At 37.0% G+C, this 13,477-nt stretch overlaps 1 protein-coding gene across 2 annotated transcripts in view; it reads right to left on the bottom strand.

The window, feature by feature from the left end:
- The window catches only part of EDIL3 (EGF like repeats and discoidin domains 3), a 237,376-nt gene that overhangs the window by 164,026 nt on the left and 59,873 nt on the right, over nucleotides 1–13,477 (bottom strand). For both annotated transcript variants that reach the window (XM_039566793.1, XM_039566792.1), the window contains exon 2: nucleotides 6,674–6,802. In XM_039566793.1, the coding sequence (XP_039422727.1) occupies nucleotides 6,674–6,802 (129 nt within the window). The remainder of the gene's footprint in view (nucleotides 1–6,673; nucleotides 6,803–13,477) is intronic.

Here is a 13,477-nt window from a genome sequence, read left to right as displayed (position 1 = left end):
TTCAGAATAGAACACTGAGGAATGCCCTCAACATGCTGAACATGCAACTGCTACAGACTTACTAAGAGGAAAGTCACCAGTCTACATCCAAACTACAAATTCTTATTATAAGGAAAGGAAGAAGGAAGTGGGGTTTAGTGAATACCTTGGGGATGTTTCCCACTGGAAGTAAACAAACAGAAATCACGTTCCCACAAAATCAGCTTTGTTTTAATTGGGAGCCGCGTTGATGGGGCCCTGCTCCTCAACCACTTTCACCATTCAGGAGAGGAAGTCTGAACATTTCAAAGAATGTCTCCAGCAATAAGCTGCTGCTTAAGAAAACTCACACCTTCCATCTTTGCCTATGAGGAAAGAAATCAGCACAGAATCCAAATAAGTACCATAGAGAAAGCCCTGCAGGGAAGAATCTGTTTTCTATCCCTCCCCTCCCACTCTCTCGCTCTTTTCCCAGAAGAACCTAACCTCTGACCATGGAACCTGATTATTCTTGCTGAATTCAAATAAACACAGGCCCATCTCACCTCTGATGTTAAACTTCTTTTACCAACAGAACCATTGAAATTGTTTTTGAGAGTGAGAATATCAGCAAAAAGATAATAATTTCCTTTGCAATTTTTCCAAATAATAAATCAGTATCAAGTGTAAAGCATGACAGTTCACAGCCATATATTAAAGTCTACCTGCTGACAATAAGAAACGTGGCAAATGAGTCACTTGCATAGATTTTGCTAATATAGGAATACATATAATCAATTTGGGTGACACTTACACCCAAAGCAGTGAAAATAGATGCTGAAATCTGGAGTCCACACTCTGTTTCCCAATATCCTGGGCAATCTGCACCTAGGACTGTATTGCACTAGGGAGAGGAGTGCCAGCAGGCCAAGGGATGTGATTATTTCCCTAAAATCAGACTGTCAAGCTGGAGCAGAAAATAGAAATAAAGACACCAGAGCCAGGGACTTCTCAGTGGTACATAGTGACAGCACAATGAGAAAAAACTAAATTTCAAAAAATTACACTTAAATATATTTGGGGTTTGGGGGTTTATCTGTTTGTTTCCTTGCTTTTTTTCCCTGCGCAGGTGATCAAACACTGGTACAGATTGCTGTGACAAGCTGTAAAATCTCCACTTCTGGAAATATTCAAAATTCAACTGGACACAACCCTGAGAAATCTACACTCCTGGATTATCCACTGAGAGGTGGGGTTAGGCTATAGACCTCCACAGTTGCCTCACATCTTCAACTATTCTGATTTTGTGAGTGCCAGTGCTTTTATTTGTATTATTCAGGCCACCTAATTTACAGATAAAGTGAATATTTTCATATCAGTTGCAAACTAGATGCACATGATGTTAAGTAATTGGAATTCTTTTGTAAGAGTGCATTCATTTCACCATTTCCACCTCGGAAAATCCATTAGTACATATGTTCAATGTGTGGTGCAAACAACCCTCCTTATAAAAAAAAATCACATATTGTTAAGTGACACTAAACCGTGCCGTAAATCAAATCCCTCCTGGTGGGAGAGAATATTTTAAAGTCCTTGCAAGGAGTTTCAAAGAATAAACCCAGACTTTTCCTGGAGTTTCAATGCTTCCAGATAGTTGTTTATTGTCTTATCTGAGGAACTGAGCCACTAGCGTGACCCAGGCATAACATAGAGAACAGAAAGCAGGAGAGAAGTCCAATTATCAAGATTTACACAGTCTTTTAAAGATATTTTAACCAATAGTCACTAAAAACGTATATTATTTTTTCACTTTCCTACCAATTATTCAGTAACATAGCCAGGAACTGTGGAATTCTCTATCCAATCATTCCAAACTACTTTTACTTCAGAATATGGAGTGGTAGAAGAAGGAGAAGGAGGTTTAGAGAACAACAACAACCCTCCATTTTGATATTTTTTACTCTCATCTATTTACTACAAAGAGAAGCCCAAAACCTTTAAATTTTTCACCCTGTGACAATCTTACATAGTAGTCTATCACCTAATTCACACCATTGTATTTTCTAGTTGTTGTCTGATCGTTGGTAATTTCTTCCAAAGTTGGAGGTAAAACAATGTTGTTCAGGGGGGTAAGAACCCTTAAAAACAGGCAGAGAAATATTCTGGGCACTCTGGGTTCCTACAGTTAAGACTATAAAAGCATCTATGAAATCATTCAGTCATTTCCAATCATGGCATTGAAAAGCATCTACAAGACTGACGGGAAATGAGTGACAGGAATTTTTTCTGTACTAATTTATTTCAGAAGCCCTTGTCCTGTCAGTGCAGAGGTCAGGAAAGCAGAAGTAGACTCTTAGGTTGTGCAAATAAAGCCACAAAGCAAACAAATCACAGCACGCTGGGCCTAATCCAGCTCACTGAATTTTTTATTTAACAGCAGGAAAAGGGAAGAACCCCTTTGATTCCTGCATTTCTGGCTGAGAGACAGCAGCTGTCAAAGAAATAGTTTACTTTGGATACTGGAAAGACTGAACTGATATAGAAAACTGCAATGTACTAAGCAAGGAACCCCACAATCACTTCTTAATCACTTGGCAGAATAAAGATGTTGTGGAAAACTGGCACATCTGGTTTACCTTTCAACCCTTCTCCCTTCACTCAGTCTCCATGCTGCACTTAGACCCAACATCCCTTGATCATCAACTACAAGATCATTAACTTGCTCTTCCACCCTTCCAAAATGCACACAGGCATTTTTACCATGTTTCTCAATAATGAGATCCTCTCAGTGAGTATTGAGAGCTGACATAAAAGGTATAGACACTTTCCAAAAGGATGCTAGCAGCCTATTTGACATCTGTTAGGTTTTTTCACTTAAATAAACTAAACATGTTCACCAGTTTATCCTCTCAGACAGTTATTGAATTTCAGATTTGGAAGATCAAAACCGAGTAGTTTTAAGATGCTCAGAATTCAAACATGAACGTGGTCACTCATGGAGCATGCTCTCATTGCCTTATGGCATAATAAACCTACCTGCTCTTTTTTAGTCATTAATGTTGCATTTCTCCCCCCATTTTCCCTTATGCACACACTAAACAAAGCAGGAGGAATTTTTATTTCAAAGAAAACTTCCCCCAGTGTCATTTCATAGCTCCCCTTTTGTGCTGTCCATGGCTAACTAGTCACCCAAGTTGACAGGCAGCACATTAAGAATTTTCCTGAGCAGAATTCATTAAAGACTCTTATTAATTGTCTGTAACAGTTGTTGTTTATTGTACTTCTGTAATTTACATTATTCCTGAGAATTGCTCATGAGTTATTTAAAAGATGTGAAGTCTGTCAACTTCTCTGCAATGCATTTCAATGCCAATATTAATTACTTGAAAATTATTTTGTTTCAATTTACATTAAAATTAATGCTTCCATATACGTGGACAGGTGTCTGCTGAAGAGTTAACTCACACCATAGTGTTCTTATCATCTTTGGAAAACATCCTGCTATTTGGAATGTTTCATATAATCACCTTTTATCTGTTTAGATAAATCCTTCTCTACCTCGCTGGAGGATGTGTTGTACAGAAAACAACTAAAACAGACATTTTGCTGCCTGTCTCTATTTTATTCTCTGCCAGTTTATCAGGTATTTAAAATCTGTTAGAGCACTGAAAAACCTGGCTGCACAAATAAGGGGGATATTACAGATCTATCACCTCCACTCAAGTCTTTTAGCATGGCTAGGTATAGTATATAAGTAAACATTGGAAGTAAAGTGGGATTGTCATTAACAAAAGAGTGGGATTAGCAATTTAAAATATACAAATTAGTATCACAAGCATTTTATATAAATTTTGGTTTAGGCACACTCAAAGTTACAGGGTCAGAAAAAAGTTAAATATGGCAGAAAAATAATATTTTTCCATGGGTAAATTTGTAAAAACACATTATCAACTAATCTTCTTAGCTTGAAATTGGTACTATGGTCAATATCAGGTTGTTTTAAATTTTAGTTCTGTTAAGGTAATAAAGGGAGTTGCATTCTTGCATATCCATGCAGCTCCCAAACTGTCTTGAATCTATGTTGATCTATTTAGGGAAGAATTCTGCCTAAATATTTGATCTTCCTGGGTACTTGTATGCATCTATTTTTTTTTTCCTCTGCATAGTTCACGACTTGCTGTCTGAATGGGATTGCCTTTTATTTACCCACATTAATGCATGATTAAGTAAAATCCCTGTTGTCTTTTACTGTGAAAATCCTCCTGTTTAAGGTATGTTCCTTGAAAAATTTATGACTTCCCAGCTGGCGCCCAGAGTTCAACAGTGCATCCTGTCACTGAACGAAGTCTGATGGTCTCTAATGAGGGGGATGCAGAGAACACTCAGCTTCTTTTAAAATTTTCTGTACAGCTCTTTTGAGGGAGACAGAGTGACAAAGGCTCTTCTCTGTGTTGTTTTTTTTTCCTCACCCTCCTCTTTTCTTCCTACGTGGTACCTCTTGACATCCTGAATACCAATTTTTAACCAACTAAGTGTTTTCAACTACACAGAAAATTGTCAAGAAGCCTTTTTGAGATATGAGGGATTAAGAGATTAGCTTTTCGGCAAAAACTCATTAAAAAGCCAAAGAGGAGCAACCTTTGCAAGCATTCCTTCTTAGATCTTACATCTAATAAACACTCTTAGTAAAAGTGATCATTCAGGGTCTTGCACTCCTGGGCTCCTCTAGACCCACCTTACAACATTATTTTGCTTGAAACACTTCAGTATTGGAATTAATGGAATCTGATTGACTAACAGCTTATATTAATTGTCATCATTTCCACAGGAAAAAAATCAAATTATTTTCCAGAAATACCATTTTTTTTCCAGTGGCTTATATGACTGTGTATACAGGGGTACAAAATTCAGAATAATATTTTACTGAAAAGTAAGAGATTATTTTAAAATCTATTTTTATGGTTTTTAACACGGCCAGACTGAATCCATACGTGTAGCAAACAAGACAAACATAAACTAAATTAACATTCTAGATTAGTTACTACAGGAATATTAATAAGTTCTTTACTTAAACAATGTTGTCCAGCAAATATTCCCCATGGATTGAAAACTAGAAATGCAACATCCTGCTTGTGTAAGTGCTGTGATTGCCACATATTGTCAAGTTATTTACTTATGCTTTACTCTGTTTACCAAACTGAGTTTTAGTTGAAGTGCTTGAAGATTTCAGTTAAGTATATGTGTATTTTTTAAAGCCCTATTAATGCTCATCTGCCAATTACAGTAGCAATTATCACAATATGATTTATTCTCAGATTCACTCATGCCTGGCATCCTCCCACTTATGTGCCATGCAATTTTGTGCCAGCCAATTACACAATAAACCCAAAAGTTTCCTGAAGTGAAGCCATGTCTAGGCCATCTTAGGGTAGCATGACCTATATACATAGGATAAATTCAAGCAGGGGTAAAAAATATAGGGAGAGGGATGGAAAATAGGATTTGAGGCAGTGTCTCCCGGCTTCTTGTGTGGCTTCATCGAGGCAACAAGCACCTCCTTGTGCAACTCAAATTTTAGGTAGTAACCACCTACAATGACATTTTAGAGTCAGAAAAAAGCACAGCTGGTGCCTGAAGTTGGTTGTTCTCCCACAGGAAGTAACTCCATTTGTTTGCAGGAAATTTAAGTTAAGGGGAATCAAATGAAATCCAAAATTCCTCTAAAACTGCATTGTGGACATGTAGAATTCACTCTCAAAACAGCAGTAGCATCATTTTCAGGAAAGAAAATGAACAAAAGAAACCCCATAAATAAAAGAGCCCTGTGTTTCTAAGTTTTGCTCCCTTTATCTCATGAGAGAGATATACTTAATCCTCAGAACAGTGTACCCAGGTTCTCCCTGCATAGTTTTTATTTATTTATTAAAAAATGAGAACCACACAGATTTAGGACAGTTGCAGTGTCGAGCCCAGCTGTGACAGTTCCAACATTTTGCACTGTAAACATATTTTTATGCCTTCTTTGGGATTATACAAGAGCTCAATGAACTTTCAGTGAACTATCTACCATATTTTCCTTCAGATTCTGATTTTCTTCTCAAGTTTTGTTAAGATGGAGGCCTGACCTGCTGGATGTTTTGGATCTACCACTGACATTTGTGTTTGCTCTGTGTCAAGTGCACATCACAAAATTTCAGTACATTTGACTTGTGCTCTATGCACTCATCTAATGATTAATTAGAGCCTCCAGATGGGTAATTATTTTGAAATTCAAACAAGTGACTACTATGTGTTATTCTGGTTTTCTCCGATGCTGTTCCTGTCTCTTCATTTGCATAAGAAATTAATCTTTACTCTGGACATCAGCATAAAACTATTGGAACGGAGGCTTTGAAAGGGCACTGGTTGCAGAAGGATACATAGAATTATCTGGAATGGATCTTTGAAAAATGTTGGTCACTTGTAAGTCACCACAATGGACTTTTTGTGAAGTGGAGCACTGGATTTCTCTCAGCAACAATGTTCTCAGACGCTCTTTCAACTTTCTGTTAATTATTATAGAGATGTCTATGGCACAGATATAAGGTTAAAAACCCAATAATGATCAACATAACAACCCCATCACCCCACAAGACACCATGGACAGGATCACTACTTGGTCAGCCACAGATTAATGGGGCTCTTGAGTTATTTCAGCAAGTAAATTTGCACTTACCGACCTCCACAAGGCTGGAGCAGTTGGGGTCTGTGAAGCCCTCGGGACACTCGCAGGAGTAGAAGTCGTCGTTCAGCCCCGACAGACAGATGCCACCATTCTGGCAGGGGTTGGAGTCACACACGTCCGCTGTGGGGCACAGGGAAAAGAAAACAAGGTTCTTGTAGAAAAATCACCAAAAGTTACGCACAGGCTGTAAAAGTGGCCGATTTTTGTTAACCAAATAATGGCAAACTCTATGTCCTTTGAATGACTTTTGGCTGACTCAATTTTGTCTTTATTTAACAGCACACCTCCACATAATTGTCTTTCCCTAATCTTCCACTCCGTAAAATGTGATAGCCTTAAACTCAATTCATTCTCAAAAGACAATAGCAAGCAGCATTTTTTTACTTTTTTGTAACTTGAAGACAGTCAGGATATCTACAGATTGCATTCTGTCACCATTGGGATAACTGGAAGCAATCCTAAAGAACCCCCTAGGCTTTGGTCAACTTCAATTTAACACTTTTTCTCAGATAATTAACCTTATATTGACATGAATTTTATTTATCTCAATCTTCATCTTGAAAGGCAGATTTGTGCTCTCTATTACTCATCATTGTATTTAAAAATAACAATATTTTGTGCAGTAAATACATCTGAAAGAAAGATCTACAGATAAATCATTATTAGAAAAAAGAACTTTTTTTTTTTCTAATTGAAAATTGCCAGATTTTTGCCATGTCATTGCAAAGAGTTAGAGAAATTAATTTGGTTTATGTCAGCAGTACTGACATTAGAGTATGTTTTGGATTATATTGGCAGTAAACTCAAAACTCAGGATTTCAACACCTTTCGTGCACATGAATTTCAGATTAATCCTTGGTGGGAAAATTTCCCATCTAACTGTTGGTTAAGAAATTTAACTGATGCACGAAACTGCCTTTTTGAATTCTGTGCATCAGTTGCACAGAAAAACTGCAGTTGTGCAGTAGTTTGCCAGATTATTTGTAATTTTGTTTATTTTTTTGTCAGCTTTAGGGTGTCTTCATGACACAGAGAACTATCATGTACTTGATATTAACAGTTTTGTCTTGAAGACTGTCCATCTGATGGAGAAGCAAAGCTGTTTGAGAACAGTAAATGATATTTCCTAGCTGAATTTAAATAAGTCAAGGCTTCTCATTTTCTGTTTTTGTTGCATTATTGGGGTAGCAAAGGATGCTTGTTTATTACTTTATGGGGCTTAGGCTATTGGTTGTGAAAGAACAGCTACTATTAAATGAATGCTCTGACAAATGTATTCCCACACCTCTAATTAAATTAATAAACTAAATAGCATCTGGAGCAGGAACATTTATTATGCAAATCTGTATGGATATTCTGATAAAAATGAGAGAGGATATTTTCTCTACATATTTCCTGATTTGGTGTCCTTCTGATTTCAATTATGCCATTGTTGTAAAAGGAAAAGAGACAAAACACTGTTTGCATTTGTAAATTTTGTGTTGAACGACAAGCAGAATGCACACCCAATTTTACATTATATTTCCAGAAAATGAAATCCCCTGCAATTACCAAAGTGTGGACAGTCAACCATGTGGTTTTCATGGGTCTGAAAATTCCTGTTGGCTTTTTCAGTCTGAAATAAAGTGACCCGACCTACAGTTTGGGACTAATAAAGCAGATGTTTTCCTCTGTCAACAGCCATTTATTTCCATGTTCAGGAAATAACTGCACTAATTGCTCTTTTGACCCACCACCTTGGCCTGTCAGTCGCTAGTGCAGTTTTTGCAATATCATTATACCGCATCACAGAAATAAAGTGAATACATAGGATATCAAAAAAAAAAAGGGTTTAAAAACAAGGGAGAAAACACAAGGAACAAAAAGTTCCAACCAAAAAAAAAACACCCCCAAAAAACCAAAACCAAAAAATAAACAAAACAAAAAAAACCCCGACCTCCCCAACCCTAACTTGTCTCATTCACATAGTGCTAATGAGGACTAAAGAGGAAAAGTCTATACTTTAAACAACAATGGTTAAATTATATCATAGTATAAAATCAAATATGATATAGTGAGGAAATGAAAGGCTCCACAATTCTACTTAAATGAGGTACCAGGTTCTGCAAATGTTGAAATGTATCAGAAGTCACGTAAAATGTTATCTCCCTTATTTATAGCTTATTGTCTGTGAAATTGTGCTGAACAAAATAAATATCACTTTGGAATCAAGAATATTCTCCTTGATTTACATTTAGTGCCTCTTGAGAGGACATTCATGTTGAAATATTGAAACCTAATTTGTTATACATTCCACTCAGTTTGATCAACAGAACTTGATTTTGACGGCTCTGTTATTAGTGAGAAAAGCTGATATGAGTGCATTTGGTCTTAACACAACCGACAAAGGTATTTGTTACCATTAAAATGTGACACAGCTTTTGACACCACAGTGGTTTTATAATTTAACCTGAGAGATTTTTGGAATGGAAGAGTAAAATAAACCCAAAAAAAGAAATATATAATTTACAATAAATCTTGCAGGAGTGTGCTCTGTGCTGATGGCTTTCCATGGTGATTGGCAATATGCTGTTTGTGTAACACACCGTATAATTTGACAAATTTCTTTAGATTAAACAAACATTCCAAGAGAAATTCAGTTATTAAAAAAAAAAATCAAAAGACAAATTATTATGGTACTTTTATTAAGACATTCTGAAAGGATTCTAGTAAGAGTCAATGTCAAATAAAAACAGTAATTCATGTTTGTCTTTCCTATGTCTGAGTAACCTTGCACATTTCTTTATGTGGCCACTCAAGTGTAAAAGAGAGTCTGAAGACTGTACATAAACCTTTGATACTTGATTTAGTATCAAATGGTATTAAATCTGTGGGATTTTTTTATTATTATTTTTCTGCACATCTTTAATTTCTTCAGAACATTTTGAAGTCAAATAAGTCCTTTAGGGAATTGTCCATCCTCTCTTTGGAAACCATGGTTGGTTAAGAATAAAAAAAAAAGCATGACAAAAAGAATAAAATCAAAGCGATCCATGCAAACCCAAAATTAAAATTTTAATTAAGAACCCTCCCTAATTCTCCAAACTCGGGAAAAATTATATAGCAGAACTCAAATTAAATGGTGATATATTTGCTCTCTAATAAAAACTAGGAATTTTTTTTTAAGGAATATGATGGTTTTTGCCCACAGTGAATAACTCAATCAATGAACCTGGATCTTTTTCATTAAAAGCATCCAGAGAAAAACCGTTCTGTAAGTCCATCATACTCCTTTGCATGTGTTCACATAACTACTTTTAAGCCACGTCCTTCTCAATAAAATGCTGGGTGTACAACTATTGCTTGTTTCCACATGCAGGTAGTGGTGGGGAGTCAGGCAGAAGTTGTATACCCGCTCTTTGCTGAACTTTAAACATTTATACAACATATTTTTTTAATCCCATAAAACCCCACGAAACATTGCGTGATTCCTGACTGAGGAGTTCAATCCTTTGCCTGACAGCAAAGGACAGCCTGAAAGAAGGCACCCAACCCTTGTGTATAAATAATGCAGCACTCTGTGGTGTTAACAGCTAGCCCATCAATTCTTGTCAGGAACAGAAATTCACAGTTTATGAAAACAACTTGTGTGATATGAAGGCTGAAGAAGATGTGCAGAGGGAGAAGTCCCATCCCACAGCCACCTGCCCCTTTGTAAAGCACTCATTCTAAAACCAGACAGACCAGCCAGCTGCCATTGTTATACACTAATTAATTTGCAGTGAAAAATGAAAAATACGAAAAAGAGTTAATTATTCCAACTTAAAACTCTTCACTATTTAGTGTTATCTTTTCTGGGACAGAAAGACCTGCCAAAAGCTAAGGTCCTATATCAGGCATGAGAGAAGCATTCCAGTCCCCATGAACAACATCATTAGCCTGAAATGGAGAAAATTTCCCTCAACTACCTTATAACACCTAGAAGGATAACTATTAGGATTTCTGGCAGAAGTGCTGCTCTGGGAGACATTGGCTTGAGACAATGATCTGATGATAAAGAAAGAAACCCACCTTCAAAAAATCATGGAGATTCACAACGTTTCCAAACTGTAATGACAGAAGCAGTTGAATAATGACCATTCAGGTGTTTGGGCCACATTTCCTTCTACAATTTAGAAATAGAGCACATTCTGTGAAATAGCAAGTGTGGATGGAAAAATTCAACTGCCTTTATTCTTTCATGTAATGGGCATTAAATATAAAGATGAACACATTGAGTATACCTTATATAATGAGGCAATGAAATATACAGCAGCTGGTACTGAGCTAAATGTGCTGATGCTGTGGCTGCAAAGAGAATGATACATGAGTTTATGGTGTTAGACGCACAGATTTCTAGGGAGACACAAAGCTTTTCACTGGTATTCTTTACAGTGTCTGTTTTAAAAGTTCAAGCTTTTGGTTCCACCATTGATGGGAAGAGGAGGGCCATAATTTCTATCTAAAACAGCAGACATAATTGTACTCAATTTCCTGTGTGGCTACAGGAAATATGGCTTATTTTGAAAGCGCTTTCAGAAGAAATAAAAATAATGGCCATTCGTTTTCATGAGAATGAAACTTGTTCCAAAGGAGAAATCTCCAGGCAGCACCAAAAAATAAACAGCCCAGGAAATAACCAGTCAACAGAAATCTGGTCTAGATATAGCAAAAACAAGCACCAGTTCTGAAGCCCAGAAGAGCACCTAAACTTCAGAAGAAGACTGAGAAAGTACTTGCTACTTGTAGCATTTTCACGTTAAAATCAATTTTCAGAATAAGAGCCTTAATAGTTTCCTGATTTACAGAATCATCTGCAGTGTCCAAGTTCACACCTATTTCTCCACAGCTGAAGCACCACTGAGAAGCAGAACCATAAATCATGTTGAAGACACACCTGTGCAGAGATACAAAGTGTGAACATAGAAACAGATGAGCTCTGCAGCTCTTTTTAAGAAATTTGTAAGCTGTTTCTTCAGATTTAATGGCAAAGCAGCTAATTTGTTTCTCCTGAGGTAAAAAAGACAGTTGCAATAATTAAATTGTCTCATTTATTATTTGAAAAATAAGGTTTCTAGATACCAATAGCTCATCTACCAGCTTCTGCTTCTTTTCTTGGCTGATTTGCTTATTGTGCAGGTAGAAAGTTCAGCTAAATTTCTAGCTGGAACATTCATGGCAGAGTGCCTCAATGGTTTTAGAAAATGCATAAAATGATAACATCAACTTTGAATGTCCACTTGCTGGATAGGAAAACTACAGGAGAATGTAAATCAGAATAACCAATCCATGATTTTATCTCACAAATATCAAGGTAGTTACTTCTGGAAGCCTCTGGCATGAAGAGACTCCACGCAGTTAAGCTGTAGCTTGTAGTTCTGGTGGAGAACTGCAATGTATTTGTTGTAAACCAGGTGTAAAAATTTTTTTAGAATTTTAACTTTTTCTGGGCTTGTAATCTGAGGGGATGCACCGGCTGATTTCTCAAGACCTGAGATGGCATTACAAAAAGAAAGCCAGATTATTCTAAGCAGAGAATTGTCATTTGAATCCTGGGTGAAGATAAAGTGCTGACTTAAGATTTGGATTTAATCTAATAGTACAACACTGTAAAAATGTGTCCCTACTTCAAGACTTAGAATAGAGCCCTATAGTAATGTCTGCAGAGATTAATTTCTATCATAATAAATCCCCTTCTGCCTTAAAAAAGTATAATCTCTTGCCTTTCTAAAGGTCTGCACCATGAGCTACTTTATTAATTTGAATGTGAAAGAGCAGCAGGTCACTGCACTTCAGCCTGCTGTGTTATAGACCTTTTAAGCATCTGATGTTTGACAATATGAAACACAAGTAGAAACAGAAAACAGCTTAAAAAGTAAACTCCTCTCTCTTCCACAGGTTACAGAGAGTTCATTTCTATGCCAACAGGCTCTGCAGGGAGAAAAAAAGATGAACTATTCCTGTCATATCACATCTTCATTAGTAAAAAATGGATCAAAAACGATTAAAGGGGGAACGTGGTTATATAACACAGTTCTGAATATTTTTACAACTTGTGGGAAATCTTTCATGCACAGGCTGCCGTGTGGATTTGAGGAAAGCTGCCACCAGTCGAGACAGAGTTTCATCAAAGGCAAGGAGAGATATTCCCCTGCCTGCTCAGCTGACGGCACCAGTGACACACCACCCCCGGCACCCAACCCCAGCCAGCAGCAGAGATGCTTCCTGCAGAATCAGGGAGAAGGAACAAAAATGCCTTTAATGAGGATACCCTGATCAACACAGCCTCCCACATCTCTTCTCTCTGCATGCTCAACAGAGCTGGCAAAAATTACCCAGGCACTCCTTTCATGCATTCCTTTGGTTCTGGCTGTCGCTCACCTCAGCTGTGTTCATACAGGGTTTTGCCACTTGCTAAGACTCAGGTGAATAAATCTGTGTTCCTGCACCTGTTCACACCTATGGAGTGAAAGGGGTTCGTGAAAAGGGAATGAATAAGACCCAGACTGGAGACTCTCCACACGAGACACTTAGGATAAACTGTCTCTCCATTATTTTTTGGTTTTGTTCAATTAAAATTTTCGGAAGAGATGACGAGTCATGATGGAAATACCTTATCATTTCCAGTCACTTGTCCTTTACTTTTAAATCTGATCAGGACATTTTTAGCATTGTGTTCACTTGAAATGTCTCAGTTAATAAAATATTCATATTTCTTGCCCACCCCATTTTCCACAGAGGAACAAGGCATACATATATTTTAATTGTTAGCACAAT

This window comes from Corvus cornix, chromosome Z, assembly GCF_000738735.6.
Source record: "Corvus cornix cornix isolate S_Up_H32 chromosome Z, ASM73873v5, whole genome shotgun sequence".
NCBI classification, from domain to species: Eukaryota; Metazoa; Chordata; class Aves; order Passeriformes; family Corvidae; genus Corvus; species Corvus cornix.
Note: the sequence above shows the minus strand (reverse complement) of the source record. Positions and strands in the feature narration are given on the sequence as shown.